The sequence below is a fragment of the Rissa tridactyla genome, chromosome Z (genome assembly GCF_028500815.1).
Source record: "Rissa tridactyla isolate bRisTri1 chromosome Z, bRisTri1.patW.cur.20221130, whole genome shotgun sequence".
Taxonomy (NCBI): Eukaryota; Metazoa; Chordata; class Aves; order Charadriiformes; family Laridae; genus Rissa; species Rissa tridactyla.
The window spans coordinates 23,984,095-23,997,051 of record NC_071497.1 but is presented as its reverse complement, the minus strand read 5'-3'; the positions used below and the strand labels follow the sequence as shown (position 1 = coordinate 23,997,051).

The following is a 12,957-nucleotide window of genomic DNA, read 5'->3' as shown; positions in this document are numbered from 1 at the left end:
CGTTTTCTGTTTCTGAGGGACATAACTGGATACTCTGTGCTCTTTCCTTGGGTCCAGAGACTTCCACTCCGCACCACAAGTCGCTCCCTTCCCCACCTACGAAGCACCTCCGAATCTGATGTGACCTGCCAAGTTCCCAACAGTACTTACATCAGAGTTTTGTGTATCCGCTCTATGGCTTCCTCCAGCTCTTCCTTCTGGTCGGGAACAAAGCGGTACTCCGAGACATATCCCGCAGTGTGCTTATACGGGTCATAGTCCCCCAGCTCAGCTAGAGGGCACAAGAAGAAAAGAAAGGTCACCTATTTTCAACACTTTATGTTAAGCAAAAAATAAGTTATATAATCCACCTGTTTGTTGCCAAGTCACCTCCTTCCAACTGACTGTCAATTTACCACGCAGACAGTTAAAAAACCCAAACACAGTACAGAACTGCTCATATCAGCACACATCAAACCAAGAAAAAATGTCTTCAATCATTTTAAAAGAGAAATGCAAGGTTCAAAGAGCTAGAGGTTTTGACAGGAAATCTACCACATCTACGGACTAGGTATAATTCGGTCCAAGCCAGCAAAGTTGACACTTGATAATACATATTATTTGGCAACATATGTAAAACAAGAGTAGAAGGAAAGTCTAGTTTTTGGAATGCCTATGCCCTCACAATAAGCTGTAACATTACAGATAGAATTGATCCATATTCTTCCTGGGAATCCTAACATAAACATCAGTGTGGGAATGCAAATGGAGACAAACACCCTGGGACACCTAGAGGTATGCCCTTCTAAGTGTGTCGTTTCTTGTGAGGAAACACAAGACTTCCCTTTTCAATAAAATATTGATATATTTCCTGAACGCTAAATTCACTTTCAAAACCAAAATAATTTTTAAAAGAATTTTCTTAAGGAAAAGAACCTAATAAATAGCCGACATAATTTTGTTTGAAACAACCTTGAATTTGCATACATTAGTTACACCAGTTTACATGTTGCTGTGCAATTATAAAATAAATATGCACCTTGGTCAGGACTCGCTTCTACTGGTCTTAACTGTAATTGCACCTATCTGAGAAATTCTGTGAAAGTTAGGATTTCAAGTTTTTAATAACCCCAAGTAAAATCTGCGCAGACTGGACTTCTCTGAGAAAACCTTCACAGAAGGTTTCTGTCCAATGCTCTCACTAAGGCAAAAACATAGCCAAAAGGAGGCTTCAAGAGCCAAGAAGAAAAAGACTCATCTAATAACTCATGTCTCTCTCTAGAACTTAATGATGTTTCTAGAACAAGACAGCTATCTGCTCAGCAGAGACATTGAGAAGTTTCTCTAGAAAATCTCCACAAAAATGATGTGGTCCTTGCCCATAGCAGGAAGAAGAACAGGAATGACTACAACAGCAACAACTCCAGCACTCCCAACAGCAAAACTGGTATATTCTGCAAACTGTGCCACAGGTACTGATTTTTCCACCATCGCCACTAAAAAAATCTGCAGTCTTTGACCATGAAAGGAGGAAAATGACTCATGTGCCTGGAGACCAAAGACGACACCCAGGTACAACCTGAATGGTGAAAGCAGGGCCCATAGCTGGAGCAGGACATGGGTAGAGGACTCTGGGAGCACAAGTGGACCCAGCTCCTCCTCCAGATCTTGGCAACTACTAGCTCCACAGGGAAAGACACCACTGATACCATTACTAAGGCAGAGCTTCTCAGCTATTACTGAATTCCTACAAACACACTTCATCTCAGTTTGGAAAAGAAAAAAACCACAGTTGACCTCGGTCCTGATGCTTTGGATTCATATTTTCAGTATTTGACACGGACGTTTCTCGGGTGTCTTTGTATACTTTGAACAACTGCAGGCCCTAAATAATAAGGACAAAGCTTTTCATAGAGTCAATGGGCACGTATGCTCGCTGGTGCCAGGACTAACTTTAACCCACTGCATGTAATCTTTGCCATGCCTTAACTCTCCTCTCTCATGTGAGTTTCCTCATTGTCTCCCAATAGAATATCTGAGATCAGAACCACAGGATTTTATACCAAAACAACAGCTCCCCATACTTTAACCACCTTACAAAATGACTGAAGGACAAGAATTTATTCTTTATACTCATTTCTCATAATACGATTAAGATGTTACCACCATTACATATTTTCCTGCTGCATACTTGTAGTATTTTTTCAGGGAGGGACATATGTCAGTAAAGTGAAACGCGCATTGTGAAGTTTTACAGAGTATGACGTGTCACATTCCTTAGACAGCAAAATGAAGTTAGAAGTAATTGTACAAAAATAAAAACTGCCTGAAATTTTAGCTGTTCGGAAACACATCTAACACACCATGAAATTCTGTATAATACCCACTTCCATTTTGTACACAAATTATTCCGCCTTGTTATTCTAAAATGGAAATGAAAGGAGGACTATTTTTTATGTTGTATTAAGTGTTGATGAGTCACACTTGGAACACCAATAGTACAAATTATCTTTGCTTAATACATATCACTCATGGGAAACCTAAATTTAACATAGAATGAATTACAGATACAGGTCCCAGCATGGCTCATCATATGATTTTTGGTTACCATTTGTGTTTGAGTACAGAGCTTGAGCTGTAATATTAAAGGAATAACTAACTGGTAGACAGACAGTCCTTTTCTAATTGATTGCTAGTTCTATCAAGTATGCAGGATATAGCATCCACCTCTGAAAAGCTAACTACTGATGGGTGAATGCAGATAAATGACAGATAGAATTAAAATTCTTCACTTCAGGTCAAAACACATCCTCCCTTCAAGCACAGGCGCATTCATACTGACATGATATAATTTTTGAAAGAATTTTTTATTGACAGGCTTTGTTGGCTGGAGGCTGCCAATAGCCCATCAAATCCGTAAACTGCCTGATGAAGGTTTTGTCATACTCTATATGCAATCCGGAGTAAGTCATAAAGTCTTAGTACATGATAACATTTTCATCAGCAATGCAAAGAGTGTTTGGCAGACTCTTCACACCGACTTTTCAGTTTCCTCTTTACATTAACTTCTATATTGCTTCTATATTATCTGTTGAGAATGGCCATCTATTTACAGTGCTTTAGCTGAAATCAGTCATATTAGTTTTGTTCTGTTTTGAAATGAACGCATAAAACTGTTAGTGAAATCTTCAGTCACCACTTAAGATTAATCATAATGTAGGATTAAAAGAAATAAGCTCATAGTTGGCCAGAAAAACTTACACTGAATTACATACGCTCCCAGCTGTGCTGCAGTGTTGATTGGACAAGGCAAGCGGCCCTGTAAAACATCTTGCTTGACCTGCAAGAAAAACTGATACCTAAAACACAGAGAGAAAACAAAGCGATTACTGAGCCTCATGCACCACGTAATGTTTCATCATCTCCCAGTTTACTGAAGGCATACTACGTACCATAAATTTGTGAGTCAAAAACTGTATTCCTCTCTGAATTACTTTTCCCCTATTGACCTTGAAGTAACAACTAAGACTAATCTAGTGAAAGAGCCTAGTAGGGGAGCACTCTGCAGTTTTCCCATCTGCTTATATTATGGAGATACAATTAATTTTCCTCCAAAAAACGTAATTTCTTTCTGTAACTTTCACAGAGCGCCTGCTCTAGGAAGTGGAGAAGAAAGCTAGGAATGAGAAAAATTGAACAAGAAACCTAACAAAGTGCTAAAGTTTAACCTGATCAGTGGATCAACATAAGGGATAACTGGATATTAGATACTTCTTGACTGAAAGGTTTCCTCTCCACACACCAGAGTACGAGCTCGCGAGCAGCAAGCAGATTTGATGGAGTCCATGTTCCCATGAAAAAAATGGATGGGCATACTATCAGCAGCTAACTGGATCTGTCATGACATAGGGTACTCTCCTTCTTGGAACAGAGATAGCAGGGTAAAAACATAATTTTCAAAGTCATAACCTGCTTCTACAGTTGATGAAGCATGAACTGAGAATACTTAGAGTGAAACAATAGGCAAAAACAGATGGAAAAGTAAAGACAAGAAAACAAGCCATCGTATAAAGGATCTGCTTGATTTTGTAGCTCCCCATATTCACTTATAGGAAATTTTTTCAATGCTCTTTGGGTTTTGTCTTGTTTTATTGCACCAGATTTATGCACTGTTTCACATCATCCTAAACGAATTCTTGCAAAAAGTAACAATACTGAGAAGGTAACTTTTTGAAGAAAAAAATGGTCATCCATATAAGCATATAGCTTTTTCATTATTTACTAATTCAACTTTATCTACATAGAGCCATGCAGCTACACTGCAAGCAATTTATTCTCTGTTAGTAGAAGTTACGTATGAAGGCACTTTGGAATGATCTGTAAGCTCAAAGTGCATCTATGCTGATTTCAGGGAAATTTGCAAACTGCAGGTTACGTGATACCTGATCATTTAAGACCCAACCAAATTTACTAGAGTTTATCAGCCCAGATGAGCCTCTGAATAAGGATACCAGTGTCTTTTTGGTTAATGATCCCTCAGAATTTGTGCTGTGACAGATAATACAGTAGCAATGTCCATGCTTAAAAAAAATGTCTAATATTCTCCACCTTAAAGGACCATGGCACTGCACAAGAATTTTTTGTGAATGTTATTAGGCAACACAAAGCACATGCACTCAGTGTTTCTCCACTCTAGGCAATACCGCTGCACTGCTTCTAGCTTATGCTTGCCAGTCCTACCTGGACAAATCTTCCCTGTATGAATGATGATAATGACAAAGATGATTTTACATCTAGTGTGGACAACACAGCATCTTCTTTTTAACATGAAATGCATTATCTGATATGCTCCTGTCTTTCTGTTAGCAATTCTGCATCTCTACAGTGCAGAGCCTCATACCAGATGACGCTACGAATGTCTTTTCCATGTAGCAGGTATCTGTATTTCTGCATTCTCATAGTGTAGTCTCAAAATAAAGCAGGATAGGAAACTGCAAAAAACACCACCTCCCTGCAAAAAACAGTCAGAGCCAACTGTTAAGTGCTTAAGTGACTCCTACAAAGTGAACAATCTCAATTCCCACTGAAGCCACTAAGCTCCTGGGAAAAACGGGCCTTTTGTCCAAACTTGTAGCTGAAGTACACTCATCTCGTGTGCTGTCAAGTTTGTCATGCATATGTAATAGTGCCTAAGCACTGGTTTGCTGTAGCAAATGCATCCGGCAAATGTTAATATGAATCACTACAGTGTGAGCTTCTGCCTACAAGCCAGATAGATTCTGCTGTGAAGAAATTACAAATTTGACAGGTTTTCATTATTTGCAAATAGTAATCATGTAATGCCACAGATCATCAACATCTAATAACAAACTCTGCTCTCATATCCATTAAAATAACAAACACAAGCTCCAAAGAAACACATCAGTTAGCACAACACGGTTAAAACATCACTGGAATAACACACTTAGGTAGAAAATTATTATTATGAAGAAAAATAGGGCCATTAATCCCTCCTAAGCAGAAGGAAGTTTTTTTGTTTTGTTTTGTTTTGTTTTGTTTTGTTTTCTGAAAAGGTATACCTTCCTTCCAAGGTTTAATACCCCATAGGAATAAATGCTCAGAAATGTTGAGGGCATTTTACTACTCAATGTGTTTTGTCGAAGACCGTCAATATAGCTTTCTTATGCCCTCCCTCTGTACCTTTTAAGGTGCAAACTCTGCATGACCAAACACTGTGCAGACATGAACAGAGGCTTACTAATTACATTAAAATGCTTCTCGACTAGATTTGCACCCCTAATTAGCAGTGCAAATCACAGACTGACCTTATCACAAGGCAAAGAGAAACACTCTTTGAAAATTTAGCCCCTGTCATTTCCCAGACAGAAATCCACCCTGCCTCCCAGGTAGCAACCACAACAGGTTCGGTGGCCAAAGCTCCCTTCCCGGGGCCATCCGTCCTCCCCTGTGAGCAAGGATGAAAGTGCTTCTGGAAAAGTACAGGAAAACTGCATCAAACTTTCACAGTAGAGAGGCCACCACGTTGGGGCCAGCTTACACTCTTTTACCTGCAAAGTCACGGTGTTTATTATTTTTACCAGGCCAGCCTCAATCTTGTTATATTGGAGACTTCCATTCCTGCTGTGCCAGTGTGGAAACAAAAGAATTTTCTCACTCTGGTACAAGAGAAATATTCTGCCTGTGCTGCAACAACTGCCACCTTTGATTAAGGAAAATTAAAAACCCTGTGCGCATTCTAATGAATTCTCATGTGTCATATTCCTAGGACATCAAAAGAAATATTTTGGCATTTATTAATGCAAGCCAGCACACTAATTTTGTCCGCCTACCTACCCAAATTCTCAAATTTCCTTTTGAACCTAAAGCTAATTGTCTGAGACCTTTCATAAGTACAGCAAGCAGAAAACCCTGTGCGTGAGAGTTCAGGCAAGCACACGTATGTATGTGTCCGTGCACACGGGTGTGCATGTGTCAGGGTGCGCACACTCATATTTTGTAGAGGCTAAGGTTAAAAGAATCAAAAGCAGGCAAACTCTTCAATTTCCTCCACATATTTTAGAAAGACCAAAAGAAATCTGCTTGAAAAACAGTTTTAGAATCTAAGCTATGGCCAATAAAAAAGAAAATTCCCTGTATTTATATTTGATATCCAAGTAAACTCCAAACTTGATTATAGCGCAATATAAATGCAGATGTGCCAATGCATTCCTTTAAAAAAAAAAAAAAAAAAAAAAAAAACACAAATGCACCTCAAGTCCCTTTGGGTTATTGATGCACCAGAGAGCATCTTTTCATCTTAGGCTTCCATATAGCTGTCCGTAGCGACCACTGTGAAGCCAGTCACAATTCTCTTCTTACACATACATGTCCAAGCAAAAATGTTCAGATGTTGAAGGAAAAAAAAAAAAAAAAGCAACCCTGCCACACCACAACAATATGCACCTGGCTAGAATAGATTACGTCCTTGAAATCAACAAATTACACTCCTGTTAAATACTGCACCTTGTTATTTCTTCTTTAAGTTTACAGGGATCCTCTGCGTAGAATTTAATGCCGAAATACAGTGTGTATGGTGGTCCAGCTGAGGGGAAGAAGATATTTGGTGCAAAAGTTAGTTGTTATGAACTGGTAACTGTTATGAATTGTTGCTAGTTGACTACAAAAGAGCCTATCTTAATAATTTTTGAAACTTGAAACTTGCAGAAAAAAATCTTACATCCACATAGCAAATCTGTAAATCTACTCTCATTACACATGTGGAAGAACAAAAAAAAAAGGATTTTTGTTATTCTGCTAGTCTTGTGTTTATTTATTCACGGCTTGTCTGTCTACTTGGAGTTTTTGCTTATTTTGAAGATTTAACTTTAGATTTCATCATAACTTACTATTTCTCCAAGTTGGTTTTTTTTTTTTACTGTTTGATTTTGACCTTCAGATACTTTTTCCACTGAAACTTTTTGAAAAATGCAATTGTGCATGAAATGTGATTCCTGGTCATAACTAATAATACCGAGTACTAATCCCTTCCACACTTTAAATTTCTTATGGAGGAACTTTAATTATGCACCACTTTAATTAAGAGACATTCAGAAAAGCTTTTCTATTTACCTTTTAAAAATATTATTCTCCTGAAAGTCTCAGTTAAATCAGTACCGAAATTCTTATAGCTACATTTATTCCATGCATGCTCCACTTCTACATCTTTTTATAGAAGGTTTCCAAATTCTTAAGTATAATGATCTTTTCATGTTCTTTAAGTATAATAAAAATAACAGATCCTGCATCTGTGATATCTGAAAAGTGACAGTAACAGCACACACTTGTATTACCAGTAAGAGGCACTACTTTTACTTTCAGAAGCAAAAAGGAATCTAAATTGGTTATGGTGTGGTACAGTATGATAGATGTATCACAGCTAGTATAAAATCAATTATCCAAGTTAAGAATAGCATAATTTATTATTCTAAAATAAAACGTAAGCACAGAGAAATATTTGCACAATAATCACATAAATTATTGGGAAATTATGGTATGTTCAATCTATGTGAGAAATTTCGATACAGCTCTGAACTGCAGTAATAAACTTGTTGAAGAGTTATTAATCTGCTGTGACTACATTATAAACATTGTACAGGCTGTGTATGTGGAACATTGCCTCTGTTACTTCATCTTCAGATACGTTCTTTAAGTTTAAATTAAATACATACTGTTTATCAACTCTTTATGTTCAGCAAGGGTCTTTGCAGGATCCAGCCAGTACTGTGAGACAGATAATAATGGAAATTAGTCACTTAACATGGAAAATTAATACAGAACAATTGCAATTCTATATTTATTCACATATTGATATTTATTAGCAGACTGACACACTTCAGTCGGTCTATATGCCTATTCAGAAATAGGCATAATAACAGCACTTTTCCAACACCTGTGAAATTGCTGTAAGAACACAGTGATCAATTTTTCTTCATGTCCACTAAGTATGAAGAAGTCAGCTTCACTAGGAGCAAATTAAAATTAGTTTCAATTTTCAGATAGAATTTCTAGTACCAGGGGGAGTGGATGACTGGAAATTGACAGGGCTCAAACTCTTCCACGGGATGGTTTACAGGACTGGTTGGACAAATGTGTCAGAGACGATGAAGCTATGCTTAGTACACCGCAGGGGGACGAACTGTTACGTGGGTTCCCATATAGTTTGATCAACAGACAATCTGCAGTATAATTTCTCACTGATTACTCTGCCCCGCCTTTTATCAAACTTCCAATAAAAGTTATTCTGATGTTACTGCTGACCACAGACCAGCTGTGTACTTCTCATCATGGCAACACAGGTCACCAGCATCCTGCTCTTAGAATCCCTCCAGCAATTTACTTCTTCCCTTAGCTTGACGCATCTATGATTCAATTTTGGAAGAAGGCACAGAGGCAGCTGCCAAGACCATTTTTGTCTTCCTTTATTTCAATCCTCTTCCCTCATACACAAACTTTTTGGGCCAACTGAGATTGGCACCCCTTCTTAAAACACTGGAAACAAAAAGGCTGCAGAACAGAGTTGCTATAAAGAGCAAATTGAGGCAGATTTGAATCTACTCCCTTAGTACCCACACCTCTTTTAACTAACTACACAGACCAATGAATAAAGAAACTCCTTACCTGCACCCCTGAACTAACCCTATAGAGAATAAAATGATTAATCAAAAATTCCCCCCCTCTATCCAGAGTACTTCTCTGGATTAGAAAATTTCACTATTGGAAGGAATAGTGTAAAGGGAAGAAAAAACACTACAAAGCATCTAAGTGGAAAATGTTGAGCAACTGATTTCATAAGTGGTTGTAAACAACTGTCATTATTTTGACAAAGCGTGAAAACAAACTACTTCGATTAGCTGCTGATCCACCTGCAATAGCTGTATGCCTTGTTCTTGGTCATTGCTATTCCAAATCCAGGTATGTTTGTTAAGCAAGTTTCCTAAATTTTGAAGGAAAAAAACATTTGAATATATCCAATAACTATTCAAATACAAACCTTAATATCAACAGAAGGCGGTAAGTAAGAAAGCAAGTTTTTTCAACTTGCCCCACTTGTTCAAACATCCTACTAGAACTCCTTATCAGCATAATCTAAGATAGCTGATAAAGGCTGATAAAGAGATTTTAGAGTCAACAGGCAGAAAAAAAGGCAAAATGACTCTGCAGTGCAAATTCAGGCTACGCAATGCGGTCAGAATGTGGTCCGACCTCTTCCCAAAACTGGTGTCACAGTATGAACAACACATTGTCAAGCTACCTTGCTTATCATTGACAGCTTTGTGCTACACTGCAAGAGTTTCAAAATCAGATAAAAATCTATCAGAGAGTAACTCCTTCATTAAGTTCTCCTGAAGTGAACTGAAATCGTCTGGCTTCAAGAAACATCGTCTTATAGTCCTCTTTGCAGTTTAGCTTTACATGAGGTTGCTTGATTATTCGTAAGAAAAAAATAAAAATGTATAGTGATGGGTCATCATTCAAGTTTGCAAGTCAAACGCAGAACAGTTAACAGATTTCTGGTTTGTCTCTGAAACCTGAATTCCACTGCCAGTTATATCCATGTGATTCAGGGGCTACCATGAGAGAAACCAGAATTGGACCAGGTCATTAAAGGCACTCATAGATGATACAATCAAAAAGGAGTTGCAATTAGAAGTCTTAATTGTCACTAGGCTGCACTTGACTTGCAAGTCAAATTATATTCTTTGTAAGCTCTTCTGAAGGCAATTTCTAAAGTCGGGGGAGGGGGGAAAAATTCAGAGAGAAAACTGCAAGTCTAGATGCTGAGGGAATCTGAAGAGAGGAGGGGGGACAAACTGGGTTCTTTGCATCGCTAAACGTTTCCTTTCCTTCCCCCAAAATGGAGCCAGCAGGAGGAACTCCACTCTGAGCCCTCACCCCGGTGAGACAGATTGCCGCTGCTCCTGCTCGTCAAAAGCATCATTGGCTGGCAGGAGGAACTATGCTCTTCTGAGGGTACCACGGGCATCCAGATCCCGTGCCGCGTAGGGGACATTAAACAATTCAGCTCAGGCCGGTTTACTGCTGGGACAGAGAGAGGTGGGGAAGAGGCAAGAATCAAGTTTGCCTTCTCATTTCTCCAGTAAGTATTTAGCCCTGTGGCAGTGCCACAAACCTTAAAATCACTGTGTAGCTATTTATTATTTCAAAGGCTGCCAAAATTTTCCTGAAGAATGCAACGGGTAGGGGGGGAGGAGAGGGAGATTTCTAACATTTTATTTATAAGCCAAACATGAATGAAATTCCATGGATAATGAAAAGGCATTTTTCAAGCCAATGTCAGACAATAAAGATGAGAACATTTACAAAACCAAGAACCCCCACAACAGAGCCCTCTAAGCGTACATACATACGCATGCATAACAATGTGTATTAGATGCATGTTAAATGTTTGTGTATACATATAAATAGTGCTGGGTATAGTTACAGTTTTGAGCTCACATGTTAAAAGTGCCAAGAGAAATGGAACAAAAAAAAAAAAGCAGAGCGTCTTATTAACCCAATACGCTTGCACAGCAAAGTGCTGACAGCAAACCCTGCACTGGTGACTGCCAAAGTAGCTCCAACACACAGCCGTGCTCTTTTTACCTGTTCGGCAGCCAGCTTGCCACCCCTCACTGATTTCCCACCTGTATCTCCCCTGCACAGCCAGCAAGGGTTATCTGACTTGCGAACAGCTCGCCACTACTGCAAAGGTGAAGGGCCCAGCACATACCCACCCAACTGCAGGTGATAATATTTGTGACTCTGAAACTTAATACTTACAGAAGAAATGTGGGGGGGGGAATCATGATTTCTAAATAGTCCTAATCCATGCAACTATCCAACTACTGAAGTGATGGCCACTAGTTTACTAATTGTTATTTAAAAAGACCATATAGTTTTTAATTTAATATTTTTTTATTTACTAAGACTTACTATAAATGTACAGTGTTATTAAAGCAAATACTTCGTTTTTAGTTTTTAGGTAGAAATTATTTAAAAAGATGTTTTAAGGTACAGCATATCTAAGAATAGACAGGCTCTACTGTCCCTTGTACTTCTATAAATCTGGCTCCCATACGAGCCAGATGTGTAAGAAGTATGCATCCAAGCACCACGCAGTATTTCATATTTAGCCCTTTTAAATGACTGCAAACATTTTTCCACAAATCTGGAATCTTCATTCCTTGAATCTGCATAGGGTTAAACCTGGGTCAAATTCCATGAACCTGTTTGAAACAAAATATTAACTAGGTTAAAATGTTTGCTGTGGTATCAATCAATGAAGTGTCTGGTGGAGGAAAATCTATCAAATTCAAACTAAACTCTGGGGTGTCCTGATTAAGAATGTGATTAGATTCTTAAGCAGCTGTACCAATCATGCCACACATGCCAGTTTTTGTTCACATTTACAACAGGGAAAAACACCACTTCCAAGAGAAAACACAGTATTTTTCAGTTATAATCCGAAATTATCAAGATTTTTCCACAATCTTAGACAACACTAACAATTACATTTTTTTTTGGCAGTTTATTTCTGCAAATGTTCAGTGCAAAGAATCTAAATCTGCTAAACTCAAGACATCCTTACTACGTAAGAAATGTATAAATCATCAGGCAATTCCTCCATACAAAATACAAACATGTATTTAATACTTCTGTCTTTTCTTTACTAGAACCTTAAGTTATATTGATTATATTTAGCATATTTAGTGTTTCCTGTTCTTCCTGGTATACTCTAAAAGTTTACTCTTACCACCTTTAACTTCCCTGACCATCAGTTTTCTCTAGGTTGTTTCCATCTATTAACAACCTTCTAAAATTTCTAGCTTCTGATCAATATTATAAGCCTCCTTTTTCTTTTCACTGGCTATGCCGTCTATTTCAACAAGCACAACAAGCAGTTTTCTTTCTAGATAATTGAGTGTACCACACTTACGGGCAAATGTCAAATCTAAACAAAACCAAAAATCCATACAAAAACGAAACACAAACTAAGTATAGTTAGCCTGTTTTTCTAAGACCTTGAGATCAAAATATACACCACATTACGTGACAGTAACTCCCTACAGAACAGAAATTTTTGATTGCAAACCAACCTTTAGTTAAAGTCACACCCTTCTTTCTACAGTTAAGCTACATACAGCCTGTTCAATCTGTTACCCTATCCGATTTGGTTAATAACCTGGCAATCTGAGAATGCTGCAGTTACTCTCTTAATCACGCTGGATGGATCAAGAAACACCTTTCAGATACATGAGTTTGCACAGAATGCACAGGGGTATGCAATTCACGGCACAGGCTTCTCAGCCCAGCTTTGCCACAGCCCACCTGACGGACCACAGCAGCCCAGCGACCCACAGCAGCAAGTTCAGCCCCACAAGGAACTGAGACCTGGGCTACGCGGCAGGCTCCCTCCTA

The 12,957-nt window shown here is 38.4% G+C and overlaps 1 protein-coding gene across 4 annotated transcripts in view; it reads right to left on the bottom strand.

The window, feature by feature from the left end:
- EPB41L4A (erythrocyte membrane protein band 4.1 like 4A) overlaps positions 1-12,957 on the bottom strand; it is a 134,050-nt gene that overhangs the window by 63,735 nt on the left and 57,358 nt on the right. For all 4 annotated transcript variants that reach the window (XM_054185043.1, XM_054185045.1, XM_054185047.1 and 1 more), the window contains exons 3-6: positions 8,208-8,259; positions 7,003-7,081; positions 3,241-3,338; positions 151-271 (exon numbers count right to left, since the gene is read on the bottom strand). In XM_054185043.1, coding sequence (XP_054041018.1) covers positions 151-271; positions 3,241-3,338; positions 7,003-7,081; positions 8,208-8,259 — 350 coding nt within the window. The remainder of the gene's footprint in view (positions 1-150; positions 272-3,240; positions 3,339-7,002; positions 7,082-8,207; positions 8,260-12,957) is intronic.